The sequence below is a fragment of the Lonchura striata genome, chromosome 1 (assembly GCF_050655825.1).
Source record: "Lonchura striata isolate lonStrDom1 chromosome 1, ASM5065582v1, whole genome shotgun sequence".
Classification (NCBI taxonomy): Eukaryota; Metazoa; Chordata; class Aves; order Passeriformes; family Estrildidae; genus Lonchura; species Lonchura striata.
The window spans coordinates 31,360,004-31,383,191 of record NC_140703.1 but is presented as its reverse complement, the minus strand read 5'-3'; the positions used below and the strand labels follow the sequence as shown (position 1 = coordinate 31,383,191).

Below are 23,188 nucleotides of genomic sequence, written 5' to 3'. Positions count from 1 at the left end.
ACGGGGCACAGCCTTCCCCCGGGGCGGGGGACGACGGGGCACAGCCTTCCCCCGGGGCGGGGGACGACGGGGCACAGCCTTCCCCCGGGGCGGGGGACGACGGGGCACAGCCTTCCCCCGGCGGCACCCGGACTACAGCTCCCAGAGACGCGGGCGAGACCGGGCTGCAGCCGGGGCACAGCTTCCCTGCCGCTGAGATGTGTGCTGTGCGCGCTGGTGATGCCCTGGAAACCAATCCTGTCTCTACCCTCACATTCTCCCTCCCACCCTCTTCTCGGTTCTGGGCATGTGTGCCAAAGTCTTTGTCTTCTCTTCTTGGACTTAGTCCTTAGTCTATGCTGTTTAGTAAAGGATCAGCAGTGAAATGCCAGTGTTTTAAACTTTTGTCTTTGGATTTTAAATGCTGTATTAGGACACAGTCAAGGGGGATTGGGATTTGCTGAGCAACCTCAGAAACAAACTCAGGCAAGAGTTAAGCAAGGGTCTGGAAACTTTCTGTAGGGAGGTGGAGCAGGAGCTGAATGTGCCCAGTAACGTGGTAGGGCTACTGACGTGAATATGATGGTGGGCAAGGTGGTTTTATCGTTTATTCTCCAGTTGCATTTCTCACAGTAGCACCCCCAACTCCGCCACCTTCCTTTGAGTCAGTCCAGAACAAAGCTGTTTGTTGAGCAAGCGCTGGGATTTGCTGGCATCCAGCCTGCTGGGGCACTGGCTGGAGCACAGGCAGCTTTCCCCAAGTACTGCTGACTTGCCCCTGTGAAAAAAAGATGGAGTGGAGAGAGACTACCCATCCCACCTACACCTCCAGTCACTGCCCTACAAACCCCTTGTGGGGGAGGACAACCAGCGTTTTCTCTCTCAAAGACTTGCCATTTCTGTCTACCATCTGAGTCCAGCAGACAGACGGCTGGGGGCCCACCCTGAGGCCTTCACATCAGTGGGAGGCACAGCTGAAGTCCCTGCACAGCAGATCTTCATGGAACACGGTTTGGTGAAGGTGACAGGGGCAAGTCATCACACATGCCTTCCCTTTGGTGCTTCCTGGATGGTGGCCAATTGAAGAGTCTGGCTGTGGGACAAAGATGTGAAAGCAGATGAGGGTAGCTGGGCCTTTTCTTCCCCTTGCCAGTCCCCTCTGCTTTTTTTTTATTTTTGCAAAATATCCCCACTTCACCAACAGTGGCAACTAGAGATAAACATCAGGCCAAGTCAGGCAACTCAGGTGTGAAATACATTTTAATAGAGTTTAGGGATCTGTAGTTTGTCTGTTGCTCAGCTGAGCATGGGCTGTCCACAAGGTGAAGCAGACATCATGGGCGGAGGGGAGGGTGAAGGAGTGCAAGAGGGAAGGGAACAGAGAGAAAAAGGTCACAAGAAGCAAATGAGAGCATGGGTTCGTTTAGGGATGTGCTTTAATATATTGCCCCACAGTACTATGTGCTGAGCCAGAGACTGACAGCACGCACACGCACACACACGCACACCCAGTGTGGGACAGCAGTGCACTTCAACACCAAGCTGCCGGCAAGCACAGCCCAACACAGCACAGCCCAACACGAGACCGCCGGCGTGGAGGCGAGGGACGCGCGGCTCCCACCGGGGCTCGGTGCAGACACACGCCCGGGGCACGGGGACGCCGGAGGCAGGACACGTACACACACCTACACACATGCACAACGAGAGCGAGCCGCCGCAACGCTCGGCTGGACGCGGCCGCGGGCGCGGCGGTGTCCGAGCACACGGATGGTCACCGCACATGCTTCGGCGTACGAGGGAACACGCCGGGCAGCCGCTCCCGTGGTCTGGCCCGTGAGCAGAGCAGCCCAGGCGTGCTCTGCACAAACAACAGAGACACACAATGCCTAGATCCAGGAATGCTTATGACCCCACAGCAAGGGACAGGGTGTAGGCCGCTCTCTCATCCTTCACCTGGGTACAACTAGCCAGGGACACCTGAACTCGAGGGGTTTCAAGGTGAGAGGAAACCAGGTGACAGAGTGGGGAGAAAGAGCAAAAAAGGGAGCAGTGGAGGGAAAGGGGGGTTCAGAGTCTGTGAGGTGGGAAAGAGCAGCAGGGTGGCTGTGCCCTGGGGACAACGTTCAAAGAACACTTGGGTTGCGAAAGTTGTGTCCGGCAAAGCGTGCTTCATCGCCAAGCTCTTCCTCAATCCTGCAGGAGAGAGACAGCACACATCAGGCCCTTGTAGTGAGGGAGCATTGAAGGCACCAGGGTGCTGGAGAGGCAGCTCACTAGCAGGAAGCTGACGTGTGTATGAGGAGCTCAGCTCCTTCCCGCTGCTGTGACTGCAGGGATGCACCCTCATGCCAAGGAGGAGGAAAGGAGTCTCCCAGAGGCCTTCCCGGGATCCTACTGTCATCTCTGTGCCTTGTCTTTGTAACATTTCACCCACAAGCCCCATCTCCCCTCGGGCTTTCAGCTTCTCCCACCCAGTTGGTCACTCCCCTGTTCTCTCTTCTGCATTCCCATCCCTGGTGCCCTTACCTCATGAGCTGGTTGTATTTAGCCAGGCGTTCAGACCTGCAGGGAGCACCCGTCTTTATCTGTAAAGCATCCCACAAAGCAAACACTGTAAGACACTGTTATGACTGGTACCAGTTTCTCATGGCAGGGCAGGGGATTCTGTTTTGACACCCCTTTGCTTTCCTCCAGGCCTGTGCACAGCCTGGGTTTCACCTACCTGCCCAGTGCACAGTCCTACAACCAGATCAGCAATGAAGGTGTCCTCAGTCTCCCCAGACCGATGGCTCACCATCACACCCCATCCATTCTCCTGAGCCAACTTGCAGCTGCAAGGAGTGAGAAATGCAGTCAGGAGCTCCTACTACAGTTACCACCTGAGGGTAAGATTCAGGCACACTGTGCTCCCACTCTCAGCATCCTACACTTTGGTAGAGACACAAATCTGTTCACTGACTGCATAGCGTGACACCTGGCTGTGGTTCATCCCCAACCCATTCACAGGACAACAAGGGCAGTGGGCTGGACTCACGCTTGGATGGCCTCTGTGACAGATCCAATCTGGTTGACTTTGAGCAGGAGGCAATTGCAGGCTTTCTCTTCAACAGCTCGCTCAATGCGCTTGGGGTTTGTCACTGTCAGGTCATCTCCCACTATCTGAATCCCCACATTGGCAGTGAACTTAGACCAGGCCTCCCAGTCATCTTGGTCAAAGGGATCCTCAATGGAGACCACTGAAAGGACAATCAAAGAGGCACAAGTCAAAGCTGCCTCCCTTCCCACCCCTGAAACACGGAGGGTTTGTGCCTGGTCAGTGTGCAGCACCAGTGCTGATTCCCTACTGCCCCACACAGCAGCTCACCTGGGTAATCACGTACAAAGCTTTGGTAGAGGTCGCCCAGCTCATCTCCAGAAATGTAGCGGCTTGGGTCATCTGGGGACTTGAAGTCCAGGTCGTATTTGCCGTCGCGGTAGAACTCGGAGGCTGCCACATCCATACCGATGACGATCTTGTCTGTGTAGCCTGCCTTGTCAATAGCTTCCTTGAGCAGCTCCAGAGCTGAGGGGAGAATCGCAGTCAGGAGAGTCAGCCCATGCAGAGAGCTCTGCCTTTTGGTGGGAGCCTCCCTTGGGCAGGTCCCTAGAGCCACTGACAGTCTGGTGGTGTGATGGAGAAGTAGAAGGGAGCCCAGAACACAACAGAAACATGCCAAGGACCTGTAGGGGCTGTGTCCAAAATGGACAAGGAGGAATTAAAATGAAATTCCACAGCTCAAAGACAAGTTTGTGGAAGGCCTTGTAAAAGTGTGCACATGCATAAAGGGTTTGTATGGAGAGGCTGTGACAGATCAAGGCCACCCCAAGGAGAAGGAGCTTAGAAACATTCCCTAACACAAGAGGTCAATGACACTGAGGCATCATCTTTTGAATCAGTCCACGGAATGCTGTGAGCTGGCATAGGAACCCATAGCATTGCAGGCAGGGGTACCCCATCTCTGTAGGGCTCTCACCTTCGCTATTTTCCAGGATGTTGGGAGCAAAGCCTCCCTCATCACCCACATTGGTAGCATCTTTGCCGTACTTCTCCTTGATGACGCTCTTGAGGTTGTGATAGACCTCAGCCCCGATGCGCATGGCGTCGCGGAAGCTTTCGGCTCCCACAGGCAGGATCATGAACTCCTGCATGGCCAGTTTGTTGCCTGCGTGGGAACCTCCATTGATCACGTTGAAAGCCTAGAAGAGTCCATAAGAGAGTCAGAGCTGAAGGAACTGGTCTTGGCACCCCTGGGAGGTGGCTCTCAGATGTGTCACCATGTCTGTTCATGCCACATCCCACAGGGTAACATAAGCACATCAGCTTCAGCCATCAGACCAAAGACACATAAGCCTGGAGTCTTCCCTCCACTCATGGCTCAAACCACATGGCTGGGGAGGATTTTCCCACCTGTTCTCTCTCAGAGGTCTTCTGAGTTATGTGTGTTTATCTGTGCTCTGTTTATCTGTACATGTTTATCAACAATACTGTCAGTCTCTCGTCCAGGACCTTTTTTCTTGACCCTGAGAAAATTTTAGCATCCACAACTCCCTTTGTGAAAGAGTTTCTCAAGGCAGCTTCCCCCTGGTGTGAAGACCCATATGCCCTTCTTTTGAATTCTGCCCCAGAGGGTTCACATGATGCCCCTGGGTTCTTGTGCTAAGAATGAGATCTTCTGTCAGCCCCCCACCACAACCTCTCCTGTATCCTCCTCAGGCTCCTTTTTTCCAATTGAAACTTGACTAATCTCGGGCCTTGGTTTGCTTCCCTGACAACTGCAGTGCACTCAGCTGATGTTTCAATCCCATATCCCTTCCTTATCTACCTCCCAACACCTTTGAAGTTTCTTTTGGAAACAACGCTCTTTTGGAGTTTCTGAAGGTGGATGTCAAGGGCTGAGGAGTCTTACTGGCACAGGAAGGATGAGGTCAGAGTTGCCGGCCAGGTCAGCGATGTGCCGGTACAGGGGCACATCCTTCTCTGCAGCTCCCGCCTTGCACACGGCCAGCGAAACTCCCAGGATAGCATTGGCCCCAAACTTGGCTGTGGGCAAAGGAGGAGATTGACTTTTCAGGTGGCAACATCCTGCCCAGTGGGTGCCCTTGCCTGCCCAGCCCTGGGCTCAACACAGCTTGGACAGTGCCCTCACTCCAGCCCTGCAGCCTCCCATGCTCATAATTTCCCAGCCAAAAAGATGGATGAATTACATTTGTTCTCTGTGCCATCCATCTCAAGCATCAGATTGTCTATCTTCTCTTGATCCACAACAGAGAGGCCCTGCAAGAAAGAAACAGCTCCTGAGAAGGGGATGATTAGAAGAGCTGCTGGCTCTGGTGTGCGGGAGAGGAGGCATTGATGGAGAAGCTGGGGGTAAAAGGACCTTTTCAGCTTGTGGGGGAACATATACACACAAAGCTCTGGAAACTGGTGCTGTGGTATTTAGTCAGGTTAGGTAACCCCGATGGTGTTGCTGCAGTGCAGTGTAGATGTACCCATGGTGGAGAGGGGGTCGGCTGCAGCCCAGGCAAGGGCACACATTGCTGGGGACACAGGACGCCCTTGAGGGTTCACCCATCCTTTTGGCAGCTTCCAGGGAGCTTTGTGGTGCTGTGGTCACACAGAAGCTAGGCAGAACAACAGAATATGCTCAGCCTCAAGCAAGCAAATGTAGACTGGATGGAGCCATCGCCAGGAGTGAGGTGGAGAGGAAGATTTGACTGAACACAGGCAGCCCTCCACCGTGCTGCGTATTTTTCAGGGGCAGAGAGAACTGGGCTCTCAACCAGAGCCAGCCATGGGCTACATGGCATGAAATATGTGGCTTTGGCTCAGCTCTCCTCAAAGCAGGCTCCAGGTCTTCAGGTGTAAACAGGCTGCAGATGTGACACCACTGCTCTGCAAGGCTGTGCCAGACCCTGCACGGTACAGCCATTGCTCATCACACCAGGAGGGGGCCACAGACATGTGGATATGTGATTCAGTGCTTGAGGGGGAGCACAGCTGAAAGAGGAGGTGAGCTCTACAGGGAGCACCGAGGGGACTAGTTAGGCTGCAGAGGTGCTGCGGTGGACCAGGAAGAGTTAAATCCTTTCCTCCCAGAGAAAAGATTGCTGTGGACACATACAGGCATGGGGCGCAGGAGGGGTGTGCCCAGGTTCACAGAGAGCATTGCTATGTCTGTTAACCCAGTGAGATGAAGAGAGGCAGAGACAGAGATCAGGGGACAGAGACCGACCAGAGTAAGCGTTGGACAAGGGAGAACAAAGAGAAATCCTTACAGAGCCCACGAGAGCTGGGGCGACAGTGCTGTTGATATGATCCACGGCCTGCAGGACCCCTAAAGAAAGGAAGAGGCAGAGAAAGAAAGAGAGAGAGAGAGAGAGAGTGAGGCAGAGAAAAGAGTGGAAAGAGGGAGGGAGAGGACCAATAGAGAGACTGAGAGAGGGAGACAGCAAGGGAAGATCGAGGCCTGATCTTTCACGTTATGCTATGTCTGTGCCTCTGTGGTCTCCCTGAGGGCGGTGGGAGACATCTGTGTCACACCAGTGAGTAGGCAATACCCTCCAGCAGAGCCCCACACACAAGCAGCCCCGAGGATGAGCTGTGGAGCAGGCATCTCCCCACCTTTTCCAAGGAAACGTGACTTGTCGTTGTCTCGCAGCTCCAGCGCTTCATAGATACCAGTGGACGCTCCACTAGGGACGGCTGCTCGAAACATGCCTGGGAAACAGCAAAACAGGGTTGTGAGATAAGCAGAGGGTGAAGAGGAAAAACCCCCATGCACCTGCTTCTGCTCTGCTTTCATAGGAAAGGATGCAACAACTGCTTTTCCAAATGGATAGCCCACTGGCTGGCTGCTCATGCTCCCTAGAGGTGGAGCACCTCACTGGCAGAAATAAATGCACCCAGGGCTTCCAGGCTGAGGAACTTGGATGTCAGGCACCCAGAGATTCACTCTGATCCCAGAACTGTGTGTGATGGGTGGAAGTTCCTCAGCCCTCCTCCTAGTTCCAGAAGCAGCCTGACTCACAGCCACCCTCAGGTTCCTCCCCCTCAGACTGAGGTTTCTGCCTCACTGAAGAAGGAAGACAATGGCTGCATGCCTGCTCTGGCCTCTCACTGCTCCTCACCCCTCGGCCCAAGCAGTTTTGGGCCCAGTGCAAATGCAGCTCTTCCAGTTGAGATCCATGCATGGACGCAGCTGATTGACTGATCTCAGGAACAAAGCTTTACCCCTGCCATGAGCGTGGCCATAGATGTGCTACCAAATATCTACTATGCCCCAGGACTAAAAGCATAGCTGCAGCAGGGGTATGATGAGAAGGTGCAGACATTTATGATAAAAAGACCTTCTGTCCCTGCTACGGGCAGGAACATGGCTTGTGTCACACACAGGACAGCCAGCTGTCTTGTCGTGATTTGCCCAGCATGTGTGCAGATTGCTGAGCACAGGCACGAGCAGAGCCACGAGCAGAGTTTTGGTTTCTGCCTCTTCCCCTGACTTGTTGTCTGCTGGGGGTTCTCCCATGTGGACCCTCCATGCTCTTGGCATTCCAGGCTGCTGCACAGCACCAGCTCTGCCGGGGTGGGCAGGGCTTGCCTTCTGTCTCCTATCCTCATCCACATACCTTTGTGTGTGTAGAGGTCCACCTCAACGGTGGGGTTCCCACGGGAGTCCAGGATCTCACGGGCATGGATCCTCTCGACTGCCATGGTGAGTCTGTCAAGAGGAGAGAACAGGATATGCTCATCTCTGAGAGGCACCCAGGATGTGGTGCTCACCCCTCCTATGTCTAGACTGACAGAGAAAAGAGAATTTAAGGAAAAGTGACCTTAGAAATTTGGGCTAAAACTATTTGCTCCAGGAAATTTAGAAATTCACCCAGACTACAGGAATCTATGAACATTTTTCCAGGAACTGGCTAGCTGTTGAATTTACCCTGTCCCTCTGCTGCATCTGACAAACTAGGAGCAGTCTGCCTCTCCCTGCGTCACAGCACAGCGCCCGACACAAGCCTGGATGGCAGGGATGGGGAGGGTGCCACAGGCAGCAGAGAGGGAGGGATCAGCTGGTGCAGCGGGGAGGTGCCCCTGGCTCTGGTGTCAAGGACGGGGCAGCAGCTCCTGGCATCTCCTGTCCCCTTGCCGAGAGCCAGGACAGACAACAATGGCTGCTGTGTCCCTGTGCAGGGAATGAGGAGCCAGGGAAGTGTGACAGGCAGGGCAGGGGCAGCCAGCCAGGGCGGACCCCCAGCCCCTCTCCAGCCCACGGCAGGGGAGCCATCCCATCCTGGCTGTCCCAGACCCTAGCCTGGCTGTCCAGACACCAACCATGTCCTCTCTGCTGAGCTCCTGCTCAGCGTCCCTGTGTCCCCCCGGGCTGCAGGGTCAGGCTGCGCCAAGGCAGCGGGAGCGTGGAGCCTGGCAGCCTGGAGCCATCTTGTTGAAGGCCACAGCACCTCAGAGGTGGCAAAGAGGGCTCTGAACAGAGGGGGCACCTGGCCCAGCTGCCAACCCTTCGCTCCGCTCCTGAGGCAGGGGAGCAGGTGAGACTGGGCTGGATCTCTGTTGGGTGGGGGAGATGAGGAAGCCTGGCATTTTGGGGCACCTGGTTAAACCTGAAGTAGAAAACATGCTGGTGGGTAATGATGGCTGTTTGAAAGAGCTTCTCTTTGCTGCAGTTTGCTCTCCAGGGTTCCAAATCAGCTCCTCATGCCACCTTCTCTTCCCCCTGGCTGTGGGGATGCGCTATGCTGGGGGGCTGCAATGAGGCGTGTGTCCCTCCGTGCTCCCAAGTTTTCCTCTCCTGGCTCCCACAGATGATTCCCTCAGCTGTGAGCAGGGCTGGCAGAGGCCAGAGTAGCCATGGAGCCCCAGCTAGGACCTCCCCATGGTGTGTGTGAGCAGGGGTACAGCCAGCACAGGGCCTCAGCACCGGGCAGGGGAGAATGAGCTTGAAGCAGCACATCACAGCACCGAGGGGAGCTGAGAAGCAGGGTGGGGAAGCCAGAGCCAGCACCCAATGCCCCAGTGGGTGGAAATCACAAGGGCATGAGGAAATCCTGCTGACACTCTGTTGAAGTTTCAGCCAGAGCTTCTCATGTGGGGAGTTGTGGTCAGTGACTCCAGGGTTCTCTGGAGCCTGCACAGGGCCCTCCACCATGTCCATCTGGGCTGGGATCCCCCATCAGCCACTTTGGCACTGCTCCTCACGCCATCTGGCACATGCCACAGGAACTTCCTCCAGAGTCGTGCCAGCACAGCCAGCCGTGAGCTTCCTTTGCAACAGTGTCCTGGCCGTGCCTCAGGAGCCTCCATGGGGTACAAAGGGACAGGACCCCGCTTAAAGTCATCTTTGACAGCACACCCATGCCAGATGCTGTGGCTCACTGCTTATCTGGTCACGTTGTCCCTGGTCACATCCCTGTGGTCACATCCACCTGCCCTCTTGGAGACAGATCCGAGGAAGCCAAATGACAAGCTCAAATCCAGCCTTGCCTGCCCCACCCCATCACTTACATTATCTTCTCTCCCTCACAGACATTTAAAGCCTTTTCTCCACTTGTGTTGCTGCCCCGTGTCCCCTGCATTTTCTCTCTTTTGAGCAGAACCACCCTGAAATCCCTGGTATCAGCTGCACTGTCCTGAAAGGAGGTCAGAGGCGGATAAGCTGGGATAAGGGATTGGGATGGAGCCACGGCTGGGAAGCCACAGACCACGTCCAGGAAGAGAGAGGAGGCTGTGCAGCCGCCGTGAACAGGGGCTGGGCAGCGTACGCCAGGAGGCTGGTGCTGCTGCAATGCCTTCCTGTGGAGCTGGCGCTGGCAGCAGTTCCCTGTCCCTGCCAGGCCAGCACGGTGAAGACCTTTCCCCCAAGGCACGGCCACCAGTCCCCTGTGCTGCTGCGATTCCCCCGGGCTGGGCACTGCTCCCGGGAAGCCCGCACTGCTGCAGTGTCGTGACTGATGCAGCTACTGCTTGCCTGTCACCTCCTCTCCCTGCTCTCCCCCTCCCCGTGGTGTGGGGCTGTGCAAACAGGAAAACATCCCCTCTTCTCCCTCCCTCTCCCCCAGGGAGGTGTTGTTTATGGCAACACCTCGGGAGGCTGGGGGGGCTGGTCCGCTCTGAGGCTGGATCCTTTCCCCAGCGGTGCCTTCTCCCCACTACCACCCCCTCCCCCGGGAAAGCTCCATCCCGCAGCACCTCCCGACAGTGCCCTTGGAACACCACCTATGCTCGTTGGTTGTCCCCCCTCCTGCAATTCCCTGGGTTCACGTCTGAAATTATGATTGCCGCGAGGGGAAAGGAGGGGGGGCTTGGGAAGGAGGGAGTACCTGAAATTAAAATAGGAAAGAAAAGTCAGAAGGATGGGGGTGAGGAGACCGAGGTGGGAGGAGCAGGGGGAGGAAGTGAGGGGAGCTGAGTGGTTAATGCCGCTCACCGCGGTCCTTCTCCGCAGGGACCCCAAAGTGCGTGTGGGGTTTGGAGGGCACAAGGTGGGCAGCAGAAACATGCACGCAGTGAGGGGTGTGCTGGCCGTGGAGAGACACTTACCTTCCTAGGGCAGGGGTGGACGAGAGATTGAGAAAGTGGTGGTAGAAAGGAGAGAGGACGAAGCTGAGGAGGGATGCAGGACCTCAAGGGGAGATGATGTGTCCTCTAAGCCAACGGTGGCGGCAGCAGCAGGATGGAGACGCCCCTGATAGGGCCGGGACAGCAGCATGTGACCCAGAGCTGCGATGAGTCAGGATTTAGCAAAGCTTTGCAAACAGCACGTAGGGGATGGAGAGACAGAGAGAGGCAGGCAGCTAGGGAGAGACGTAGACAGATGAGGGTGAGAGAGCCAGGCAATAGGAGTGGGTGTGCAGGATAAACAATCCCAGTCACTCCAGGCTCATTAATTATTTTTATTCAAATCAGAAAATCTTGCAGGGTTTTTGGGAATCAAATCGAACCACAGAACCTGTAACTCTCCCCTTTCCCCTCTCAGGCCTACTGAGAACAGAACATAGTGCAGTGACTGCAAAAACACTGCAGTGCCTCAAGGCAGCTTCCAGGACCAGGGTGAGTAGCACTCCTCTTTTCTCCAGAGGTAAAATGAGGTGAAGCTGGTACCTACAGCTCTCACTTTCTAAGCCTCACAAATGGGGAAAGACATCACTACATCTTGACAGCCTCTGGAAACAGGTGTTAAAAACAGGTCACTCAGCCACTGTATCCTCAAGAGATTCTTCAATTTCCTGAAGAAGAGAAGAGGGAGAAGTTAATGACTCCATGCCTAATGTCTCTTCCCCTTTCACTGCCCTCTTCTGCTAGCAGGGGTCAGGAATGGCAGCAGGATTGCAGGCTGGCCACCACAACCAGGCTGCAAAGCCTGGCCTCTTTTTCAGGCTCTTGTGCTCTTGAGATTGACATCCCTTACTCTTCTCCTCATGTAATTTAGTGGAGGAGAGCCTTTATCAGGATGCTTGGTCCTTTTTCTTTCTCTTTACCTCCTTCTAATCCCCACACTCCATTGTTCTCACCTTTTCTTTTTCCTTCCTTGCCTGACAGATTTTTTCAGCCTCTTCCCTCTCCTCTTCCTCGATCGATTCCTTGTCGAGGCGCTGCAGCTGTGGCAGCCGGGACAGGACCTCCAGGCGGTAAGTGGGTTCTTCAGCACATGGATTGTCCATCAGCACCAGTGCCTGCAGCATGGGGAGCACCTGCAGCTTTTCCACCTCCTGAAAGCTTTTGATCCCATTGCTCCTGAAGAAAAGGAAGCACAGACAGCAGGGGAGGGAGACCCGTGAAAGTAGTGAAATCCCTTTGGAACAATAAGCAGACAAGACAGAAAAAGCAAAACTTAGCAACATGAGGCCTTAGACCACAGATCTGTCACCTAAGATCCAGATCTGTCTGCAGCTCCCCAGACTGAGGCACAAAAAGGATATCTCCTCTGGATTCCTCTGTCCATTGAGCTGTGTGACAGCACCATGGCCCCACATGGCAAACACCGAGAACTAAAGGGCATTTGCAGGCAGAACACAGAGAACACGCTTTCAGGGACCCAACTGACCAATGGCAAGGAATGAAAAGCCTGAGGTGGGCTATGAGAATGACTGGAGAGGCTGACATTTTCTAAGAAGCCCAGGAAAGGCCCTGGCTGTTACAGCCTAGACAGCTGCTGAACACCAGTTAAGGATGGTAAATATCAAACCATCCCTACCAGGTCTTCCATTCCAAAAAAAAATCCCCAGAAAATCCTAAAGATCTAAATGGGAGTGCAGACTTATGAAGGGATCTCTGGTCCCAGCACAAAGCAGGGAGGACATACCGTAGATTGAGGTACTGTAGGCACTTCATGCTATTAGAAAATCCATCCAGGGCCTCAAGCTTATTGTCACGCAGGTGCAGAGTCTCCAGCTGCTCAAACTCCTCAAGGCCTTCAAGGCTGCAAATGGTGTTCTTGGCCTGAGCACCAGGGAAGCAGGAAGAGAGAAGGAAAATGGGGACACAAAGGAGAGGGAACAGCAGTTATTTCCAGCCTTTAAATCTCTTTCTATCCTTTAGACTCCCTACCACTCATAACACAGCCTTGTCTGAAGCTTGATCAGATAGCTCAGGGTCTTGGCCAAGTCAGTTCTCAAGATTCAGGTTCAAGGACCAAAAGTTTGCTGAAATAGTGTTTCCTGGAGCATCACTTGGTGTCTGAGACAAAACCACCCCACGTGAATACTCCACTGCCATCACAGCATCCCTTTCCATGGCAACAGCAACAGCATGGAGGGGAAAGCACACCTCAGCCTAAAATTAATGTGTTTAAAGGATGAGTAACCAGTTCCTCTCAGTCACACAGTCCATGTAGTCCAGGCACCTTACATGGGGAAAATCTACAACCAAGAAGTCCCTTCAACTCCTCTGGGCTGTGTCTTACTTCAGGAAGTTTAAAATTCCCCACCACTGAATTCCATTCACTTCACTGGGATGTGGATTAACGAAGCAGGGAAATAGGTGATAGTTTCACAGCAGGATTTCGGCTGGAAAAGACCACTAGAGGTCTCCTGCCCAAGCGGAGGCTCCCCGCAGTGCCCGCACCTACGCTCTGCTCTGTCAGGCTGCTCACCGCCTTGTGCGGTCAAGTTTGGAGCATCCCTGGTAATTATCATTTCCCCGCCACGTTCTCCAGCCTGGAGCTGAGCAGGGCTTTACTTGCCGAGGTGGCTCGGGGCTGCAGTCGCTAAGGATGCTGAAACCTGAATGGAAAATGGTGTGAGAGGTGCTGTTGCGCTCTCTCTTCCTCATAGGTACCCAAGCAATGACCTGGGCAATAATACCTGAGACTGAAAAAGGGCCACAGGCTGAACTGGTGGGATAGAAGAACATTTTAGGGTTGAGTCATTTAGGATATGGACATTTTGTAGGAAAGGAGGATTTTAACAGAAACTGGACAAAGAAGAATCTGGACCAAGTAGGCCAAGTAAAAGGAGTAACACCAGGACAAAAAGAAGAAAGTTAGATATTTAGTGAAGGCCACGTGAGCAGATTTATCAATCAGGAAGGATTAGGACACTGTACCTCAGAGAAAATGGTGAGCTGGTGTGAGTGGGGAGCTCACTGATCACTGGTTTACAAAAGGAATAGTAACATCTCAACACTCTCACTTTCTTTATCACTTCAGTGTGAATTGTTTTACCAGCTCTAGGCTTGCAAGCACTAGCAGGACAATGCAGAATGAATATTTTTCAGAGTTGTTCCATTTTTCTCCCCTAAATCAAACAACATTCTGTCTGATGCACCATCACCTTCCCTTGGATACCAGTTCTTCACCCAGATGTGATACCACTGTTTCTTATGGAAAGTTACCATACATTGCCCATGATCTCCTCTCCCCTTCCTGCACACTTCACCTTTTTCAGGTTAGCCTTTGCCACCACGGCTGCCCCATGGGCAGGAACTAACACAGCCCTACTATAACCTTCAAAAATGATGCAAATGCCATATGGCATACACCCAGCTTGTAGTCTTCCTAGCACATACCACTTTTTACATATGAAATTTAATCTGTGGCTATGTCATACATTAACCAAATGTGGTTTAGTTCCTTAAATTGAACCCTTTGTCTTGAACCCTGTCCTTGAGGCATCAGCTGCATTTATCCAAGGCTGAAATAACACCAGTCTTTATACAGAAACCAAAGCATTACTGGGGGAGATTTCCCTGCAAAATAATTTAATGAGCAGGTAGACATGGGAGATAAATTCAAGCCCCAAATATTCTTGTGAGTCAGTTGTTCTAGTTTTAACAATCACCCCTTGCAATTTTCCTGTTTCACATGGCAGCTCAGAAACCCCTCAGTCATGCCAGGAACCTTCCCTCAGCAGAGATGGTCTGTTTGCTTCCCTGCAATAACTCACTAAGGTGACTGGGTAAGCTTTGAAATTCTGTATTGTATCTAGTGACTTATCCACTTCATCCATTCTTGGAGCACCTCCAGTCATAAAATCCCAATTTCCCTTCAGAAAATTGCAGACGATCTCAGCAAGCAATCTCTTCAGTGTTTTCTGCCAGGGAATCTTGATGAAAAGAAACCACATAGTTTTTCAAAGCCTTTATCATCTTTAATTGCTTTTCAAGAGGTAGTGACTCAAGACATCTGTTTAGTCTTTGCAAGCTGTAGCACAGTGTGATCCATGGGGCTAAGCCATACATACTTTCTTCACTTGCATCTCTAGGAGTAAATGCTTCCTTGAAGTAATTGTTTATGATATTAAGAATCTGCTTCTCCTGTCTTAGTTTCACTGCAATATTGAATCTATTTATTTTTTGGCGGGTGTAGGTGTGAATCACATAATTGTGCTGGCTTTAAACCAGTATTTGATTAGGGCCTCAGAGAGGAGAAAGAGGCATTTCTTCCCTTTGCCACCCAAAGAACAAAGCTGTTGCTTGCCCAGTGATCTCCAGTGGTCCCAGGGCACACGGAATACAAGCTTGCCCAACACTGCCTGAAGGGAAAGCTGCCCTCCTGCAGGAGGCTGTGAGGGAAGAACCTGATGCCCCCAACATCGACTCCTCTGTGATTTGTGGTTCATGGCCACTCCCTTTGTGCTATCTGGGCTGCAGGGGCTGGGCTCTGCAGCAGCTCTGTCTGTCCCACTCCCCAGGATGGCTGATCCCTTACCAGATAGAGCTTCTTGAGCTTGGAAACGCCGAGCCCTGCTGTGGTCTTTATCTTGTTTCCTCGAAGCTCCAGGACCTCCAGGCTGAACAACTGGTCGTGACTCAGGCCCTGCACTGTCTCGATTTTATTTTCTGAGTGCCAGAGGAAGAAGAAACAAGGAGTTAATCCCACCTTTCCAAGAGAGTGTCCCCACAAGACAGGTAGACCATATCACCTTTCAGGCTGAGGTTGGCTAGGAGGGGGTGAGTAAGGCCCTCAAAATCCATGATGCGGTTGCGATCAAAGCTGATGACTTGGAGGTAGGGCAGCTCCTGCATGCTGGCACTGGTGAGCAGATTCTCATCCACCTTCAGCCAAAGCAGCTGGGTTAGGCTGCTCAGTGGGGCCAAATCTTTCAGCTTGTTCTTCGACAAATCCACATACCGCAGGTGAATGAAGCGTTCGAGGAGGCTGATGTCTGTCAGGCCCCTGAGGGAGAGTGAATGTGAATAAAATATCTCTCATATTTCTCCACTACCATCTTTTGGATTTCTCCTTGCCACTACTGGAGGAAGGGCAACCACCTCTCCTACTTCCCTGCTGCTAGAAAGCTCTGCTGAGAGAAGGAAGAAAACGGCAGGTGATAGGGACAGGCCTGTAAGCAAAGATGAATGGTAAGACTGGACATGCTTTCTTGGCAGAGGGAGTATTTATTCCAATTAAATTGTATCTGTCAGGACAGGGCACAACCAGAGCAGAGAAATGGGTAAGTTTTGGGGAGGGGTCTGTTAGACAATAGTGTCAACACAAAGGATTGAGTGGAAGGACTTTTCTAGTGGAAAAAATAGTGGTTGAGATACCCTATGGGGCTGCTGAAAGAAAGTCTTAATGGGGCCTTAGTTGGGTGGCTGTGCTGGGGAGGCTGAGGCTCCAAACTGTTCCAAGGCTGTTGTGGCACAGTACTTAGAGCTGCCTGCCTTGAAGGTTAGCAATTAGGAGGCCAGATGTGAATGGGTATTTCTCAAAGTGCCTGTAAGGGAGGTCACTCTGTGCAGGCCCCCCTAGGAGAGTGCAGTCCAGAGCGATGGGCAGGCTTAGGACACACTGGTGTTCCCAGAGGTGTGTCTGGAGGCAGTGCCCAGGGCTGAGGATGGACAGGCTGTGCTGAAGCCCAGACTGGAATGCAGGGGCTGGAGAGCAGGGCCTGGACACGCTCCTACCCCGCACGGCCGGTCCGGCACAACACTCCATGGCCATGGAGTAAGGAAAGGGCTTCTGCCGGGTCAGGCACTGCACACTCACTTGTCTTTGGCTTCAAACTTCACATAGGCGTGGGCCAGCCCGTTGCTGGTCTTACTGAGGAGAGAGAGGCCCTCCTTGAGGTGTTCCTCCGTCAGGGGACAGGGAACCGGCTCCTGGGAGAGAAGGAGAGCACAAGGCCAGCGCTGGCCCAGCCGCAGCCGGGCGGTGCTGAAAGCCTCCTCCTCACCTCTTCTTCCTTCTCCTCATCCTCCTCCTTCTCCTCCCCGTGCTCCTTCTTCCCCTCCTCCTCCTTCTCCTCGTCCTCCATGCCGGGCGGGCCGCGCTGGCCGGGGCGCGGCCGCTGCCCCGGGAACGGGGGCGGGCCCGCCGCCCGCAGCGCCGCGGGCGCGGAGAGCTCGGGGCGCGTCCCGCCCGCACCGCGGGCCCGGAGAGCTCGGGGCGCGTCCCGCCCGCACCGCGGGCGCGGAGAGCTCGGGGCGCGTCCCGCCCGCACCGCGGGCGCGGAGAGCTCGGGGCGCGTCCCGCCCGCACCGCGGGCGCGGAGAGCTCGGGGCGCGTCCCGCCCGCACCGCGGGCCCGGAGAGCTCGGGGCGCGTCCCGCCCGCACCGCGGGCCCGGAGAGCTCGATCCCGCTCCGCCTGCCGCCTGGGCGACATCTGCCGCTGGCCGCCTATCCACACAACGGCAGGATTTCCCCTGTGGGAAGGGATCTCTGTGCGCGCCCAGCTCAAAACGGGGCCCGTTAGAAGTCAGGCGGGGTGGTGGGCACTCGGGCGGTGAATGACTAATTAACGCTTAATTTACCCTCTAGTAAATGTTTAATTAACATGTTGAGCAGAATTAGTCTTGGGCTTTGCATGAAGCCTCCCGGTTATGAGCACGTGGATGCGAGGAAGGGGTTTTTGGGGTGCACTGCTCCAGCCCTGTCCTCCAGGCTGCGGGGCTGGGAAGGGTTGAGGCTGCCCGTGCCCAGCCCATGCCAACAGCACCGGGTGTTTACCAGCCAGGAATGCGGCTCAGAGCTGATGGTCAGCAGTGTTGTGCAGTTCATACAAAGTCCAAGGCTCTTTCCCTTCAGTGCACTTTGCTCCTTTGCAGTGCCTGGGTAACATTAGTGCTAGGTAAGCTGCTTCAAGCAGAGCTGCTCACACAACCATCAGCCATCACCCTTCCTGCAAAGCACCCCTGCACTCCGGGCTGCACCGCAAGCTGCGTCCTGCCTTGTCCTGCTAGACTCCCCAGTGCTGACCCCTTCTCCTGTGCTACACATGTGAATGTGAATCTGAGTTCACTCCCTGCTCATTACCACACAACCACAGATTGGTTCGGATTGGAAGTAACCTCAAAAATCCGCTCGTCTCAATCCCTCTGTCACAGGCAGGGATGCCACCCTCTAGACCAGGTTGCTGAGGGCTCTGTGCAACCCAGCCTTGAGCACCTCCAAGGATGGGGCAGCCACAACTCCTCCGGGCAACCTGTTCCAGTGCCTCACCACCCTCAGAGTAAAGCATTAATCTGCATATGAACACTTCCTTTCCTGCCTTTGCCTCCTGCCCTAAACATCCCCTAATTACAGAAACACGAATCTTTAAACTAGAAAATTTTTGTTTAGATTCTATATCCCAAACCTAATTATACCAACAATTAAGGAGGGTATGTACTAAAACCTGGCCTGCACACCCACACAGGAGCACAGGCGGTGATGGCAGGAGGGGGAGCCCAAGCAGCACCTGCCAGGCTGCTTCCAGGCCCGTCCCAGGAGCCATCAGCCCAGTAAAGGCCCATTTCGAAGGGCACAGTGGCAGGTGGAAACCCAAATTAAGGACTCAGAGAAAAGAACACCCTGTCCAGTGCCATCCCAGGGGAGCCTCAGCCCCAGAGCACCTTTAACATTGGGGGTGTCACTGTCTTCAGGGGTGTGGGACAGGATGAGACGCAGGGGAAGAGCATTTGGGGATTGCACAGGACTCGTTAGGGAGTGATTAGGGCAGGAGCCAGGGTGACCTAGGTCACAGAGAAACAAATACAGCACACAGGAATAAAAAGGGCCAGTCCTGTGTAAATGGTTTGTGATGATTTGTCCATGTCCTGCACCTGATCAGCACAGCCTGTCAGATCTTCTCATTAAACTCCTTCTGCACTTTGCCCTGCATGAGGAACTCGTGGTCAGAACACCACAGGGAGCTGCTGCTGGGGGCTGGAGAGGTTGGGAGTGAGGGGCAGCTCCTGGGCACTGCCTGAGGCAGCTGCTGGAAGGAGACCTGCTGTACACGAGTGTAAATTCTTCTGTAAATACACAGATGGACACAGACGCTCACTAGCGCACTTCTGTCCTGCTCAGCTGGAGCAGGGCGTGGGATGAGGCTGTCAGTGCTGTGTGGGAGTGCTCTGTGTGGATAGATCTGTGTGGTCAGCCATGGCTGTGTTTAAGTACAATATATTCAAAGTCACAGAATATTCTGAGTTTAAAGGGATACCCACAAGGATCATTGAGTCCAGCGTGTGTGTGGTGCCTACTGGGAATACAGGCTCAGCCTGGTTATTGTTTGGGGCTGAGGATGCGGAGCCACTGCAGCCTCTCTCAGGCTGTTACATCTGGCACAGTGCATTTTTCTCCAACAGCAACCTGTTTAAGATCCAACCACTACAGTTTGCTGTGAGGATCTGGCAGTATTTCCACTCCAGAGAGCTGCAGTCCTGCCAGGAAGCAGACAAAAAAAAAAAAGAGAAACAAGATCTGGCACTCCTGCTGATACAGAAATTATTTTCCATGAGTTTATTCCTCATTAAATGAATGTTTTCATGCCCCTGAATTCTCTCAAAGCAGTAAGATCAATGCCAGCTCCCATCTGTTTTCTTCTATGTAGGTCACTCTCCTGGGCTCTTGTACTGTGGGCAGGGCTGGGCAGGAACAGGAGCAGATAGCAGAGCTGCAGCGGGTGGTGGCCCAGCCCTGAGTGATTGTACCCAGTCCCTGCAGCCTTAGGATCACCGTGTGCCCCTGCTGCATCACTGCTGCTCTGGTCTGTATGACCCAACAGCCCCAACCTACAGCCATGGACCAGCAGTCTCTCAGAAACATGTGCTCTGGTTATAGAAAACAGTTTTCAGTTTGCCTTTTTTTTTTTTTTTTTTTTTTTTTTTTTTTTTTTGTCTTTGAACCATCCTCCTTCTTTCTATTTCACTCCACACACATACAGAGCTGGGAGCTGCCATCTCCTTGCTGCTGTCAAGCCCGTCCTTCTCAGACCACTTGATATCCTAGGAAGATCCCTCCCATCCAGCTAGGCAGCAGGACCGCCCCCAGCACCAGAGGCTTTTTCCTCCCTGCTCCTCAGCTCTTGGCCCCTTATCCCTCAAGTGATGCTAGCACTAGCAGCTGGAACACTGTCCATAGGCTCCCAAGGATGTACTGCCTCACAAATAAGCTCCTCCTTGTAAGGCACTTTTTTTTCATCACCCTCAGTACTACCAAAAAAACCCCAGCAGCTAGCTGGGAAGTAACATCAAGTCTTGCTTTCTCACCCACCAGCACATGGCTGAAAGCAAGCAGCAAGTACTGCCCCAACACAGGGCCTAAATAAAATCCTTCCCTGCAGAGACTGAGCTGCTCCACTCTACATTGAGTGAGCAAAGTCAATTACCAGGCTTACAGGCAAAGAGCATGGATGAGCACATTACTGAGCCTGCCAGGGAAGACTGGCTCACTGGTGGAACAGCCAGGTGCTCCAGCAGCTACTGGAATAGACACACAGATATAACAGAATCACCACAGGCCCAAAGAAGAGCTGTTACATGACAGAAGCAAGATGCAGGTTGAACCCATGTAGTGCCTACTGCAGTAATGGTGGGCTCTCAGGGAAAAGCCCACAAAACCCTCTCTGCAACCAGCCACCTCAAAAAGCAGTAAGTTCTCTATGCTGCTTGTCCCCGAGATGCTTCCAAGTAAGATCCAGGACACACCTTTGCTTTTTCTGTTTTTCATTTATTGTTCAGTACGGGACACAGGTGAGGTAAGACATCTCACAAGGGTCTAAGCTGAGAGATTCCTTGCTGATGGAGCTGAAGGATGCAAGAGACTGTGGTTCCTTTTTCCTCCCCGCAGCACCAGCGGCTCCCTGTCCCTGCAGGGCTGCAGGGAAAGGGAGAGATACTGGCCAGGTGGGCTGTGAGCTCTGAACAGGTCAACAGGAAACTGAGGATTCAGCTCAGAGTGGAGACTTGTCAAGACTCTGCCGAGACAGGCTCCTGCAGACAGGACTCTGACGTGGTGGGGGTGGTTAGCAGAACATCTAGAACAATGACTGTGGAGGGGGAAAGCCTCAAGGGAGGCCTCCGTACTGAGATGTGTGCAACAAAAGGTCCCTTCTTGCTTCCACTTCTTTACCACAAGGGACAGCTCCTCATGGGGTGCTTCAGTGTTTGGCATTGATAATATCCACAAACTCTGGCTTGAGAGAAGCTCCACCAACAAGGAAGCCATCCACATCATGCTGAGAGGCCAGCTCCTTACAGTTGCTGCCAGTGACAGAACCTAAGGAGGGAGCAGTGTTTTAAGGTCAGATGTGCCAGCTCTAGGAAAATGGGGCCAGAGCAAAGGCAGGACTGGCAAGGTACCAGCCACCTCTTACAGACAGCAAGACTCTCCCATTTATCCAAGCAAGCTACCCAAACAAGCTAGAAGGTGATTCTTTATGCCCTGAAAGTCAAGAGTTTCCTTGCCAGGAAGAAATTATGTACAACTGCAGCAACAGGTAGAGAAATGAAGCACTTCCTGCCCTGGAAAGTCGCTCCAGACTCACTTACCTCCATAGATAATCCTAGTTGACTGAGCAACAGCATCAGACACGTGGCTTTTCAGCCACCCCCGCAGCTTCTCATGAACTTCCTGAGCCTGCAACACAACGCAGGAGTCACACTGAGGCATGAGCCATTCTGCACACAGTTCCCTTCCAAAGACAAGGGAACAGATATTCTCTAAGTCACTGAGAATCTCCAAGAGATTCTCCGTAAGAATCTTCAGGAAGGTTTCCTGAGGGGGAAGGGTCAGTTGGTCATTTAAGCAGCACCTCCCATGCTCATACCTGTTGGGGAGTTGCAGTTTTACCAGTTCCAATAGCCCAAACTGGCTCATAGGCAAGAACCACTTTACTCCAGTCCTTCACATTATCTAGGGAGGAGAGAAGGTAGAGGTAAGCACAATACCCCCATACTGGGAAGAGCAGAGCTAGAAAATGGCTAAAAAAAAAACCAAATCAACCATTTCTTTTTCCTCTTACCAGCAATAGCCTTGGTCTGTTCAAAAACCACTTTCTCTGTTATGCCAGCTTCTCTCTCATCCAGCTTCTCTCCAATACAGGCAATGACTCCAAGGCCCTCAGCCAGAGCATGAGCCACCTTCTGTCCAATCAGCTGGGAATGGAAAAGAAACAAGGCAGCCAATAAAACAGGTTGGAGGTATGTTTTAATTGTTCACTTTCTCAGTCTTTGCAGACCCATTGTAACTGGACCATGTCTCCATTCTATGAGGCCACTCACCTCATCAGACTCTCCAAAAACATGCCTTCGCTCTGAGTGGCCGAGGATCACCCATGCAGCTCCAATATCCTTGATCATTGCTGGGCTGGGGAGAAAGGAGATGACTCACTGGAGGAAGTTCACATCCCAGAGGCACCCTAACTTTATTCTCTGGGCTCACCTGATCTCTCCTGTGAAAGCTCCTTTTGGTACTTTATAACAGTTCTGTGCTGCCACGCCAATCTTTGCATCGAGCTTCTGACGGGCAAAGTCTAGGTAGATGGCAGGGGCTCCACAAACCACCTCTGCAAGGCAAAGCACCTTGTAACCCTTGTGACAGGAAAAGGGCAGAAACTGTACCCAGCCACTGATCCCAAATCCCAGCCGCAAGAGGTCATCCCTCTCTCCTGGGAAGGCACAGCCTGCCCCTCCTCACTGACATTTGGTGGCCCCTCTGCCACAGGGCAATCCCCGCTATCCGATTACTCAACAGCAGGGAGGAAAGCCCTTTCTAGGGGGCTGGACAGGCGACACCATGCCGACGGCCAGCTCACAGGGGTCCCTTGGGAAGTGCCCAAATGAACGATCGCGTGAGAATCCCACCCTGCAGCCTGGCCTGGCCGAACCGGGCTGCGCCTGGGGGTATAGCCGGGCGCGGCGGCGGGGCGGGCGCAGCGCAGCTCGGTGCTCCGAGACCGCCGCTCGCAGGGCGCGGGGGCCAGGCCGAGGGGAGGCCCGGGCCCGCCGCGCGGGGTCCCCGGGGGTCGGCCGCACGTGGCGGCCGGGCCCGCAGCAGCCCGGATCCGGTTTCGCGAGTATATTTAGCCGCGGGGTTATATTTAGGCCCCGCCGCCCTCTGACATTTGGCGCTCCCCCGCCCGGGCCCGGGCCCGGTCCCCGGCTCCGCAGGGCCGTGTGGGACGTGCGCTACGTGCGGGCCGCGCCCTCACCGGTGTCGGCGGAGAGCTTGGCGCTATTCAGCGTGTGGATGAGCTCGCCCAGGCTCTTCTTGTCGCCGTTCATCTTCCAGTTGCCCCCCACGAAGAACTTCCTGGGCGCCATGGCGGGAGGGAGCGGGAGCGGGGCCGGCGGCGGAGGAGACGCGAAGGTCAGCGGCGGCGGCAGCGCGGAGACCGGCGCCCTTTTATAGCCCGGCGGCGGCCGAGGCCCCGCCCACCCCGCCCCGCCCCGCGCGGGCCCGCCCCGCCCCGCCCCGCCCGCGCGCTCCCGCGGCCAGGCGGGCTCAGACAGGA

The 23,188-nt window shown here is 53.9% G+C and overlaps 3 protein-coding genes across 3 annotated transcripts; all 3 read right to left on the bottom strand.

Annotated features, from left to right (window-relative positions):
• Nucleotides 1-1,221: 1,221 nt before the first annotated feature.
• ENO2 (enolase 2) lies at nucleotides 1,222-10,711 on the bottom strand. Its single transcript, XM_021549120.3, has 12 exons — nucleotides 10,571-10,711; nucleotides 7,645-7,736; nucleotides 6,641-6,736; nucleotides 6,295-6,353; nucleotides 5,224-5,293; nucleotides 4,926-5,059; nucleotides 3,993-4,215; nucleotides 3,344-3,541; nucleotides 3,014-3,215; nucleotides 2,702-2,810; nucleotides 2,506-2,564; nucleotides 1,222-2,172 (listed from the first exon to the last, which is right to left on the bottom strand). The coding sequence occupies exons 2-12, from the start codon at nucleotides 7,727-7,729 to the stop codon at nucleotides 2,103-2,105; spliced, it is 1,305 nt and encodes a 434-aa protein (XP_021404795.1). The 5' UTR covers nucleotides 7,730-7,736; nucleotides 10,571-10,711; the 3' UTR covers nucleotides 1,222-2,102.
• A 197-nt stretch (nucleotides 10,712-10,908) lies between these two features.
• On the bottom strand, nucleotides 10,909-16,792 carry LRRC23 (leucine rich repeat containing 23). Its single transcript, XM_021549121.4, has 7 exons — nucleotides 16,645-16,792; nucleotides 16,458-16,570; nucleotides 15,391-15,644; nucleotides 15,177-15,307; nucleotides 12,333-12,469; nucleotides 11,542-11,764; nucleotides 10,909-11,256 (listed from the first exon to the last, which is right to left on the bottom strand). Exons 1-7 carry the CDS (start codon nucleotides 16,723-16,725, stop codon nucleotides 11,218-11,220), a joined length of 978 nt encoding a protein of 325 aa, XP_021404796.4. The 5' UTR covers nucleotides 16,726-16,792; the 3' UTR covers nucleotides 10,909-11,217.
• Nucleotides 16,793-20,382: 3,590 nt separating this feature from the next.
• On the bottom strand, nucleotides 20,383-23,055 carry TPI1 (triosephosphate isomerase 1). Its single transcript, XM_021549125.4, has 7 exons — nucleotides 22,886-23,055; nucleotides 22,117-22,240; nucleotides 21,957-22,041; nucleotides 21,698-21,830; nucleotides 21,503-21,588; nucleotides 21,225-21,312; nucleotides 20,383-20,952 (listed from the first exon to the last, which is right to left on the bottom strand). Exons 1-7 carry the CDS (start codon nucleotides 22,995-22,997, stop codon nucleotides 20,834-20,836), a joined length of 747 nt encoding a protein of 248 aa, XP_021404800.1. The 5' UTR covers nucleotides 22,998-23,055; the 3' UTR covers nucleotides 20,383-20,833.
• Between the last annotated feature and the right edge of the window lie 133 nt (nucleotides 23,056-23,188).